Source organism: Dunckerocampus dactyliophorus, chromosome 13 (assembly GCF_027744805.1).
Source record: "Dunckerocampus dactyliophorus isolate RoL2022-P2 chromosome 13, RoL_Ddac_1.1, whole genome shotgun sequence".
Classification (NCBI taxonomy): domain Eukaryota; kingdom Metazoa; phylum Chordata; class Actinopteri; order Syngnathiformes; family Syngnathidae; genus Dunckerocampus; species Dunckerocampus dactyliophorus.
This window is the reverse complement of record NC_072831.1, coordinates 14,522,644-14,535,078: the sequence shown is the minus strand read 5'-3', so window position 1 is coordinate 14,535,078 and position 12,435 is coordinate 14,522,644. Positions and strand designations below refer to the sequence as shown.

Genomic DNA, 12,435 nt, shown 5'->3' with positions numbered 1-12,435 from the left:
TATGCTAATTGTATTATTTTGCTTTATCGTCCAGAAGGCATACAAATAAAAATTCGTTGTACACAAATAACCTTAAGGAAAGTGTAAGCTATAGATATTTTGGCACATATCCACATTTTCTGCATGGTAATTGTTGAAGATCCGAGGAACTAAATGTCACTCTAACTTTTCATCCCAGTGATGCGTTCACGACCACGCCCCCTAAGAGCACTTCAACGCTCTGATGCATTGCTCACATCACAGTGTGCGTGAGGCCATCAGCCCAGCAACAGGTAAGGAGGGTCCTTTGCTCACTTTTTTTGTCTCTAAACCAAATTGTTTCTTATCACTTACAGTTCTGCAAAATACTACTGAAAAGATGATCATGTGCTAGATAAATGTTTGACTTCCTACACAGTTTCCGGTCAGTAAATACATAAAAAAATTTATTGGCCAAGGAATAATTACGCTCCTTTATATAATGTGTGTGCCATTAAAAAAAAAATATATATATATATATATATATATATGCAATCATGTTAAATGTTTATCATACATTGTCATTTTTATAATGTTTAAAATATTTGTTTGTAATAAAAAATAAGAATCTGACAGGAAATATTAAGTTATTAGTTAGAAGAATAAATTCTATTAAAAGAATGTATGCTCTCAAGGATGTCCCCTTGTTTGCTGTCAATTTTATAGATATTAAGGCTAACTCAGTTTTAGGAAAAACTAATTTCAGTGTTTTATGGGCTTTTGTTTGTCTACACCTCTTATTCTAGTTTGAATATATTTAAATTAAGTACAAAACAAGTTGTGACAGATTGTGTATTTAAGTTGTGTATTTTATCAATAATAATGCACTTATTTAGCAGTGCACATGGTTCAGTGCACATTTACAGAAAGTGAAAACCAGTGAGAGTTGACTTTCAGATTACCAGAGGGTGAGCAAATGTATGTTTGATTACGTGACATCACAAGATGTATCATGGGATAAAAGGAAGACATTCTTTTAATGCTCAAGATCAAAGTTTTTAGTTGTAGAAATAGTTAACAAACATCAGCATACTTGAAGAAGCCTATAACTCTTTGGCTAACATTTCTTTGTCTTGAGACAAAAAAAAATCTTGCTAAAAAAAATTAAGCTCGACAAAGAAAATTGATAAACATTTGGTAAGGGTGGTTTTTTTTAGCCTTTGCAAATTGTATGTGCTTCTTTATTATTTAATAATGTTATTCTTGTGTTCATTTCTCCCTGTATTTTCAGATTGTGATTTTGCAAACTGTGTCATTGAAGCTCTTAGCGAACATGAACCTAAGCGCCTCTGATCAGAGCGTACACAACTCCACTGAAGGTTGCCTCGAGGATGACAAACACAGTGTCATGCTGCCTTGCTTACGCAGAAACATCTATGATGAGCCGCTTGCCCCCTACTCTAACGGATCCATCATTTCGCAACTTCTCCGGAAGACCATCCACAACAGCAAAAGAGTGCTAGATGAAAGCCATTACTACCTCTCCAACTCTACTGCTACTGACTCTGGACAGGAGGACCGCAGTAGTGTGTCCTCAAAGGACAGCACTGTAGAAGCATCCTCCCCAAATGGCCACATCTCTGTGAGGTGCAGCCCAGAGGGAGAACACCCTATGACAGACCACCTGCAAGCAAAGAGAGCCAGGGTGGAGAACATTATCAGGGTGATGGCTGGTTCACCCAACAGCAGGACGCATGGGGAGAATGAGAGGCCCGACACTGATGGCCGAGACACCAGGGAGTGCAGAGAGGCATACCGAGAGAACAAACGCAAGCAACGGCTCCCTCAGCATCAAGAACACAGCATTGGAGGGCCAGCAAGTAGAAAACCTAGAAGTGACCATGATGATACTAACACCAAGGATGAGGAGTGCCACAAATTGAAAGAGCAACTCCACAGCATGCAAAAACTTTTGCGTCAGCTGCAGGAAAAAATCCTTCAAGTTTATAACCAGGAAGATACGGATCATGATCCAGCTGTAACCACCGATTACGACACAGAAAGCAATGAAGATGCCTTTGAGAGGAAAAAAAGTCGAGTGGTTTCAGAAGGTGAAGACAAGAATAAAGTAGTTGGTCACCTTGCACACCAAAGAGAGAATCAGAACCTTCGGGAAATCTTGAAGCAGGAGCTCTCCAGAGCTGTGAATGAGTGTGTGGACCGGGTGTTCACAAAGGTGTCCTCATCAGGGCTGGACCTGTCCTCTCAACAGCGAATGTGCCCATCTCCAGACATGCAGATCAGCTCTGGTACTGGCAGAAAGAACCAATCGGACAGCTCCACACATGAGCAGCTACAGGCCGAAAAGGGTGCAGCCAAGTCCCACTCTCTGGAGTATTATGAAAACTCTGATGTGCACCAAGACCAGACAGAGGCCCTATCACTGGTGGTTCGCAAACCGGTGACATCGCCTCTGAGCTCGGTCACCTCCACAGTAAAGAGGCCCTATCCTGTGCACCAGACGCCATTCCAGTTCAACTACAACACCCCTTTGCATGATAGTCAGATTCTGGAACACCTTCTCAAGTATGGGCCACATTCTAACTTTGCGGGACTCCATTGCATGCCCCATTCAATGGACAGAACCTCTCCAGATCCAGTGGACCTACCTTGGGAAACCATCGCATTGAGATCCAAGGTAACACCCGGCCACCTCAGCCACCACCCTCGTCCCTCTGCCCTGGGGTCAGTCACCGTTGACAATCTGTGCCTGCCTCATGTCAAACTGGAGTGTGGCGAGCTGCAGAGTATGGCCGAACGAAACCCCTACATGTCTCTCAACATATCCTTTGACAAAGTAATCACTGCTTTTCACCTTTTATGTGATGCAGGCTAAAAGAATGAGCTGAAAGAAATTACGTGTGAATGCTGAGAGATGAATGAGTTGGTAGAGCCAAAATTTCAAATAATTAATTGAGGACAACAAAACAGCAATCTTTTTAGTACAGCATATGAAAAAAGTCCGTCCTTGATTGACAATAATGTAATTATTTTTAATGGAATTGGAGAATGTGTTTTTAAATGTTCTGAACTCTTGTTTCCATGTCACTTTTATCCATCCATTTTCTATGCTTCTTACGGAATAATGCTGCCCAGAGGAGTTGTACCATAATGGAGGTCTTCACTTAACTTCCCGACGTTATATTCTTCTTCTTTGGGCATCAAATATGTTGACAATAAATAATCAGCGCTTTTGCTGTTTACAGCCAAGTAGCACACTCATCCTGAAGTCTCAATTGCTTCAAGACACAATATCCCATCAAACAATTCCACAAATAATTGATAGACGATTCAGAGATGCTAAATGATGTTCCAGCTGGAGGGGCGGTTTATGGAGGTTATGATGATGGCACAGCACCATTCCCACATAATTGTATTTACTTGGTTGTTGTTGTGGTTGTTAAATAGTTTGGTGGGAGAAAAGTAAATAGCTCACCGAGCTTTTCGTCGAGCCACACATTATGCTCTTTGATTGGGTTTGAAGCTGTTGGGCTGTCTGGCTGCTCCTACTCTTTCAGCTTCTCCTATCAAGGAACCACGTTTTGAACTAGCATTATTTGCGGAGCACCGCTCGTGGATGCCATGCAACCTCCCCGTTTGCTTTCACTGGAGATCTGTGGTGGTTGGGTGTTGTAGAAATGTTGAGAGCTAAACCCGAAGGCAGCTTAACATCCCCTCCACACCCAATGTTCCCAGTAGAGATGCATGATGATGAGTTGTTCAAAACTCGCAAGTTTTTACCTGAATCAGGACTCATGAAATCAGATTAAAACTGGAAACCATGTAACATGTCAGGGTGTGATGAAAAATGGGATAAGTCTAGGGATGGAACTTGTCGCACATGTGCAAGTTTCTGCATCTGCCCTCTGTAACGACTGACTCGAGTGACTCGAGTATCTGATTCACTTCAATGAGTGACTCATAAGAACGCGAGTCAATGAAAGGATTTGAGTTTCCTGTCACTAGAGCCCAGTTATGCTGCTGCTCGTAGTAAAATGAGAAGAGCATTGTATTATTGTGAATGTCTCTCAGCATAGACACAAGTACTATTTGACTGCAGAAAATCAAAACAAACACAATTCTACTATTGTATCTTGCACTTGTATTGACACAATGTGAGATTCATTTAGCATTTCCCTCTGTCTGAACACACTGTACTTAAGCCTTGACTGGCAGATGTCCGTTTCAGAATGGGCAGCGGCAGTAACTTCAAGGAGAATTTAGTTCTTTGATCTCGCTCCCCCTATTGAAAATTATGGCATCTTCTTTAATCTGAGCAGAGTAATGACTTTAAGTCTGGAAAAAGACAAATAAAAAGGAATACAAGGCTTTGATAAGAATTGCCAGGAACAAAAGCCGATTTTTCAAAGGCAGAAAAAGCATGTGTTCTGTTTCAGGAAGCATCTTTTTTTTCCATACTTGAAAAGGTGCAGGATCTATTTCTCCATCATCACAGTGATGGGGGTGCATCTAAAAGGTCACATCTGAGTGCTGGTGGAAACCACAAGTGCCTCCCAACCATAACACTTGAGCTCTTGTCTTGAGCATGTGTTGTTGGGTACCTTTGTCAGAATGCACAAAATTGAACAAGATGAAGTATAAGATGATAGCGCTTTGGCTCATGTGAACAAAGAAGGAAAACCAACGTCAGACAAGTTGTTCAATTGCTTAAGACAGTCGAACAAGTGTGTGATGTCTATAATCAATGTGATTATATTTGTTACCTCCTGGAGAAAATCATCCCCCAAATTCAGTCTAAATATGTTGCGGCAAGAAGTATGTGATAATGTATGGATGGATGGATGGATGGATTTTGGCTTTAAAGGGCTCTGCTTCTCTTTGAACAATAGCACATTAATCTTTCATCCCCACATCCTTGTTTCAAAGGTAGGCTTTCCTAATAAATGTATTCTGTTGTGGCCTGATGGAGACATTTTGTGACCTGAGGCACTGTGATGGACTATAGAGGAAATGCTCCATAGTATCTTCATCGCCACAGGGTGGAAAAACTTCAGTTGCAACTTCGCTCATTAAACTTGACTATATTCTAAAAACATTTTTATATCTAAATCTTTTAGCAATAAAATCAAATGAAGCTACTTTGAACTTCATCTTTATTCCATGAAAAGTAGAGCGCGACATATGTTGTCTTTAAATTAGCCCCTCTTTCTTCTTAACAGCCAGCCATGGAGCGCTTTGCCCGCTAATTAAAAATCCCTAATCTAATTCGTAATTCTGTTTTGCCAATAAGCACATGTTAGGGTCATTATTGACTGTGTGCTTAATGCTTAGTTAGTCTTCAGCCAAATTGAATTTAGCTGAAGACCGATGCAACGCAATACTCTGCTCCACTATCATTTTGCACTACGCTGCTTGCTGACTTTTTTTGTGCCTTAACGTGATTGTGAACATCCAGGAGGGTCTCACCCCGAGTCACCTGAAGAAGGCCAAATTGATGTTCTTCTACACTCGCTACCCCAGCTCCAATGTCCTGAAGACATTCTTTCCTGATGTTAAGGTAATATGTTTACTATTTTATTATTTGTGTTTTTTAAATGTGATAACCTGTAGACTAGAGCTGTGTCTCCTGCGTCTAACTCCCCCGGTATCAACTTTTCAGTGTGTTTTGGGACAGCAAAAGCAGCAGTGTGTCGGAGGAGAGAAACAAAAACGCAGAGGGTTTAAATAACAAAGCGACTGAGCTGCTCATGTGTCCTGGGGGCAGAGGGAGATACAGAGCCATTCTCTGTTTGAAAAAAGCCTCTCCAGTCAGCAAATGGAGTGACAAAGGACTCTCTAGGCAAGGCATTGCTATTGAGTGTCAACAGAGAGTTGGTATTAAAAACTTGCTGGCCCTAAACACAACATCCTGTTGGCCTCTTGTGGTCTTGCGTTAAGCCATGACTCTTAGCTCTCTTCAGCCATCCTTTTTGTCTTTGCATCATCATCGCTTTTAACACCATCCCCTGCCTCTGCCTTCTTTCCAAAGTTCTCCAAAACCTCTTCTGCCTCGCCTATCAAAACCCTCGTCCTCCCTCAGTGTGGCCCCCTGCCTCCCAGTCTAAGCTGACCCTCGGGTCAGGGGGGAGGATGCTGTGGCAGCGGCCTGCAAACATCTCCTCCTTGCTCACAATCTGGCGGTGGGAAGTGGCACCGAACAAAAGAGCACCTAATCCCAGTGTCTGATTCCATCCTATCAGCCCGAGTCAACAAGAGGGAAGCTTCCTTGTGTCCTTACCACTCGGCGTTCTCACACCAGTGGAAGGAGAAGCGTCTTTGATGCCTGCCCAGCCCTTAGGCCGTTTTTTCTTTCACTCATCTTTCTGGATGATGAGATAGAATAACAGGACTAATGTCAAGATTGAGTTTAGAAATACACAGGCCTGGCAGATGTTTTTTTACTGGTGGGAAAAGATCAGTGCAATTTGTGTCTCCAAGAGTGACAGACTATTAGCTGGAATTTTGCCCCACAGGTACCGAACGCAAGTTACCACAGTCAATTATGGTGCGAGTCTTTAATAGCACCCAATATGCCACAGAGTCCATTTAATTTATTTGATTTAGAAGCACAGCACTTAATCATTTTAATTTGTTATGCTTTAATTGAGGTCTCAGATAGGAATGACCAATTTATCCCCCAAAACGAATCGTTGTTCTTTCGTACCTTTTTATGCAGGAGGAGGTGAGATGTCAGAGGGATTCATTGCCTCAAGACACCGCAAGCCCCCTTTTTGCTGTAATTTTATTTAAACACATTCTTTGATATTTTGTCCTCTTTTCAGTTCAACCGCTGCATCACATCCCAGCTGATCAAGTGGTTCAGTAACTTCAGAGAGTTCTACTACATCCAAATGGAGAAGTTTGCTCGCCAAGCCATCGTAGACGGCATCACTGAAGTCAACGACATCACAGTCAGCAGAGACTCCGAGCTGTTCCGTGCGCTCAACATGCACTACAATAAGGCTAATGACTTCCATGTAAGTGTCACTTGTTGGTTCTCAAATTTTCAGGCTGCACTTTGTATCGTTACCTCTGTCGGTTTGAATATCACTGCACTACCTTGCTGAGGTATATCAGAACCCCTGCATGTTCTTCTCGCGTTCACCCTCCTACTGAACCCGTGTGTCACACTGCACCTGTGGCTCGCCAGCCTTCGCTGCCATTATCTAAACTCCAGAGTGATGCTTTAGCAAACTGTGGGAAGAGGAAGCCGCGAAATCCCACTAAAACAACTCAGGATTAGAGGACCCGTACGCCTGAGTGAGGCCGAGATTGCTACTGATGCGGAATGCTGAGAAAGATGCTGTGGATTCCGAGGCAGAAGGCCACTCGGTGGGAAAGGGATGCGACCGTTTTCTTTATCTTGGGACTAAGACATTCCTTTCCCAGCGGTGCTTTGTATCGGGAAAGAAAACTAACTTATACCAACAACTGGTGTGCTAACTGGACACTAGATGGAAAACAAGGGCAGTTTCCTCCCAGCATCTCTTGCGACTGAACTTTTATCGCACCTTGTCAATGTGTTATCTACTGTCTTTAATGTCTTTTAATTAAGGTATGTGTTATACTACCTTCAGTATGAACTGGACACATGATAAAGAAATATACACAAAACAAATGTTTTTTTTAGCACGTTGTCCTTCTCTTTAGGTGACAGGGTACCCTTAAACACTATGAATGTTCGTATCGATCCCTCGGCTTTCTTCCTAACCTCACTGGTGTACATTTTTTCTGGCAAGCGACTATAAATTACATATAAATTGTGTATAATTCAACTGCATTGCAGCACAGTGACATCTCTGCAGCAGATCTCTGCCTACTTGTGGTTTGGCGCTCGCTCCGATGCATAATCATAATAATCAGAATTTGTTTTTGTTTTTGGTAACTTAAATACAAAGCGGTTTGATGGCACTATCTGCAGGGGAAAAAAGAGTGCTGTAGCTATGAATCCAGCAGAGGGCATGGCCCAGTCAATTGACACAATATTTTCCAGCAGTGGAAGATGCTTTGACAAAACATGATGTCGTGTAACTCCACATTTACAAGTACAGTTGTCCCTTGCGCTTCGAATCTTCACTCTATCATTGTTTTTCACAATATATGAATTCATAAATCATCACTGTTTTGTGGTTGACTACGGCCTATTATTAATAAAAAAGAATATGCCCATTTAAGCAAATTTTACATACCTTTGGTCCAAGTTAAGCATTTTGAAACATAAAAATTGTTAAATTAACTAAAAACAAATATCAGGTAAACAGGTTTTCTATGCTCTAACAATGAAAATATTCCTTTTATAAATAAGGACTCGTACTTCGGAGAAATTCACCTATCACAGTCGGGTCTGGAACCAATTAACCTTGACAAACGAGGTATTACTGTACAATACTGTCTACTGCATAATCCCTCGCAAATAGCGTGGATCAACTGTATTTCAGCACAATATTGAACAAATTCTACTTAATTTTCCAGATATGAAAAATGGGGGGAATGAATGATTAATTATACATATATTTTAAAATATAAAAATGTAATTTTAATAGTAATTTAATAGTAATTTATAAATTCTTTTCTTTGAGGAATAATCCATCTTTGTTTCCAATTTTTTGTCACGGATAAACATTAAATCAGGGGTGTCCAAAGTGCTGGGGCCATTTGCGGGCCACAGCTTGTTTTTTTTACTTTTAATTAAAATAAAAAAATAGAGATAAAAGGAAAAATGTAAAGAGAAGAAGCTGGAAGTTTCAAAGTAAAAAAAGGTATGTTGTTCCCACCATACACTCAAGTGAACAACTCAAAGGGATAGTTCGGATTTTTTTGACATGAAGTTGTATGAGATCCTCATCAGCAGTGTACTGTAGTACATCAACAGTGACGTACCCCCACTTGGTCCGGTGAGCCCAGTTCTGGTCAGATTTCGGTGATGAGGAACGTAGTTCTGGTTAGTTGCTGGGTCCACTAAAGTAAAGAGTTTGGCTCCTCAAAACAATATGCATTCAAAAGAGTAATACATTTGCGTCACGTTACTTTCTCTGTTTAATTTTCTCTTACAAATTCCAACAAGTCCAGCTAATTAAAGCAGCTTCTGCTTTGAAGTGAGTAATAGCCGAACACTGCATCTTTGGGAGTGTGTGCGTGATGAAAAGAAAACAGTCCTTTTCATCAGCTAAATTGATGCAAACGTGTTTGGAACACTAACAGTACAGGTAGTCTTGATTCCTGCGTCAGTGCCGATGCAACATTACAACAAAGTCATATTTTAAGATATGAGATTGTTTTAGCACGAACTGTCTTTGCTCAGTCTCGCTATTTCTCTTCTTTTAAAGGTTCCAGACAAATTCCTGGAGGTCGCTGAGATTACTTTGCATGAATTTTACAAAGCCATTTCTGCGGCCAAAGATTCCGACCCGTCATGGAAAAAGGCCATCTACAAGGTGATTTGTAAACTGGACAGTGACGTCCCGGAGGAATTCAAGACATCTTCCTATTTGTAGGACAAAGTGGACAGAATAAGTATAGGAATTTGGAGACATTGGAAGTTAGCCACTGGAGTATTATTTCTTGTAGTGCTTTTTAATTGAAATAATATGTAGCTGTGATTGGTAGGTTGTTAATATTCTTGTTAGAGCTTTTTGTGGATTATTATTTGGTTGTGTAGTGTTTACTTGTACTTGTAGAATCAGTACAGCCTTGGTACAATTAAAACATTAATAGGTGTGCCAAATGTTTACAAAGATGTAATCTTACTTACTTATTTTTCAGTATTACGAACAGAAGGATGAGCATTTGAGTAAATTACCTTGATCAACTATTAGGAAAATGAACAATGAATCCATTGTTATTTAGGCTCATCTATTTATTTTGTATCGCGTTTTCCAGTGGTGTCCAAAGTGCGGCCCGGAGGCCATTAATTTTTTTGTTGGCTTGCCGAATATTCAAAACCCACATTTATAAAAATGTCAAGCCCACATCAGAACATTACCCGAGGTTTAATGCAACACTGAAAAGAAAAGCAAAAGGTCATGAGTAAAAGCCAGCATAGCATAGCATGCATATGCTGACTGCCTGTATTAGACCACACCCCGATTATCTAAGAATTTTTAAATTGACTGTTTTATGGGACAAAAAAATACAGAAAAAACCTAAAAAGCACATTATTATTTATTCATTAAGATGTGAAATTATAGTTATTTACTTGAATTCCTGACTAGTAAAAGCATCTGAAGCGGTTACAATTATATAGTACATTTTTGGTTATTACTTGTGAAAAATGACTTTTATGTTGTGTCCGTTTATTTGCCAAATAAATAACCAGAACTTTTTTAGTTTGTTTTTGATCAATTGCTATGTTTATGAAATCCACTTGCTGAGCACTCTATATTGGATTGGTCTAGGTGTGTCCCCTTTCATTTTTCTTTATGTGGAAACGGTTTGCACACCCCTGGCTTATACTCTTCAGGGTCACGGTTGAGCTGGAGTCTATCCCAGGTGACATTGGGCGAGAGACTGTATACACCCTAGACTGGTCGACTGTCAATCACAGAGCACAGACAAAGAACTATTCACATTCATTGACAAGTTTAAATATCCAGTTAACCGAACGTGCATGTTTTTGGCCGCCAACCAACCCAGAACTTCCAAGTTGTGAAGCAGATGTCTTAGCAACAATTCCACTGTGCTGCCCTAATCCACTGTTTTATTACTTTACTTTCATTTTTAATTGGATGGGAGAACCCTTGTTTCAACGCCAGTGTTGCATTGACCAGAATAACGCTGCTCGAAGGGTTTGTGCCACAGCAGAGGTCTGCATTGATGTAACTCTTCCCAAAGCCAATGACAGTGTCTTCTTCACACAGCAAACTAGTTGAGACTAATTCATCAGCATCTCTGCTGGTTGCAGCCAAGTAGTTTTGCCTCAATTGCATCAAGACTGATTTACCAACAGTTACAACCCCTCAATTATTATTATTATTATGCCTACGCCTTTTTGTCTCTATGATGAAGTATTACAGTGTTGTTTGATGCTGGCTTACTGTAGATGGTTGTATTGAAAGTTTTGACACTTTTTTCCAAAGCTGTGTGTTGTGGAAAAACATAAAAAAAACATGCACTTACACTGTATCTGTCATAATGTTTTGTGATTATGCTTTAAGCTATTTGCTTGATATTAAGTGCATGTGGAAATAATGCAAGTTACTTTGTGGACAAAGGTGAACCCTTTGGTGATGTAAAGTACAATTATTTCGAGCTATTTCAGTAGTAGACATTGTAATGGATGGATGGAATTAAAAATGCTCTAAATTATGTGAAACCACATGATTGTGGTTTTCTTTCACAATAACCACTGATATATATCACCACCTTCATTACAAACGATTCCGTTAAATGCTTTACATTTGAAATATGAAAATACTGTGTGCCGGCTTTGAGCCCTGAAGGTCCCTCTAATCCACGTGCACACAAACTATTCTGTTCACATTGTTCAGCGAAGCCAATTCAAGTCAACTTTCTAAGGCCTTCATTCACTGTGCGGCCACTGCGGATGCCGACAACGGTCATTTTCTTAAAAACAGCGACAATGCATTCCCTCCTCATGACTAATGCCCGAGGTGACCTCATAACAGAGTTGTGCCACCGAAGCAGAATTCCACAAACCCACTGGTTCTTTCTTCCAGGCAGCAGCTCAAAGCATACTGATTGCAAAAGCATACACGCAAGTCGGATGACATCGCAACCATTGTGATTCTTTCACATGAGCCACACAATCATCACAACAAATGAATATAATTAACAATAGTATGTTTCTCTATTGATGAACATGAATTGCTATTGTATATTTTATATATCGTATATATTTTATATATTACGTATTTTGTTTTTTTGCTGTTATTTTGGCATTATGTATGCTTTTAAGTGTATATTAGTAAATATTAGTTAGGCTCCAGCATAACCCAGCGACCCTAACTAGGATAAGCGGCATAGAAAATGGATAGATGGATATTAATTTATATATGTACTGTATGTAAATAGTTATTACTTAATATATACAAATTTAGTCCATACCCTGGCCAAATGATACAAGAAAGTGGCATACTCACTAGTTTCACTGTTTTTGTACATATTGAAAGACAATCTTATACAGTATTCTAAAGGTCGCTGATTGATAACACAATGTAATGTTCCACATGTACCAATCTTAATAAGCATTCTAATCAACCATAACATTTAAAACATTGGCTATATTGGGAAAGAATCATTTGGGGAATTTGACTTTTTTTGTCGTAACATAAAACAACAAAACAGCAATGTTTGTCTTTACATAATGTCATAGTCTTTTGTCACTGTTTCATCAAATAAAGGATACTTTTGTGTTACTCACTGCTGCAGCTCAGTTGCGCCGTCACTGGACACAACATT

General features: G+C 40.0%; 1 protein-coding gene across 4 annotated transcripts; it reads left to right on the top strand.

The window, feature by feature from the left end:
* The first annotated feature begins 205 nt into the window (after positions 1-205).
* Positions 206-11,865, top strand: prox2 (prospero homeobox 2). Of its 4 annotated transcripts, XM_054797768.1 has the most exons (6): positions 249-272; positions 336-403; positions 1,250-2,815; positions 5,435-5,536; positions 6,801-6,995; positions 9,345-11,865. In XM_054797768.1, exons 3-6 carry the CDS (start codon positions 1,292-1,294, stop codon positions 9,510-9,512), a joined length of 1,989 nt encoding a protein of 662 aa, XP_054653743.1. In that variant the 5' UTR covers positions 249-272; positions 336-403; positions 1,250-1,291; the 3' UTR covers positions 9,513-11,865. The 4 variants fall into 4 exon arrangements, with proteins under 4 accessions (XP_054653745.1, XP_054653744.1, XP_054653742.1 ...); XM_054797770.1 differs by lacking the exon at positions 336-403 and having other exon boundaries at positions 206-272; positions 1,250-2,656; XM_054797769.1 differs by lacking the exon at positions 336-403 and having other exon boundaries at positions 206-272; positions 1,250-2,802; positions 5,431-5,536.
* The last annotated feature ends 570 nt before the right edge of the window (positions 11,866-12,435 follow it).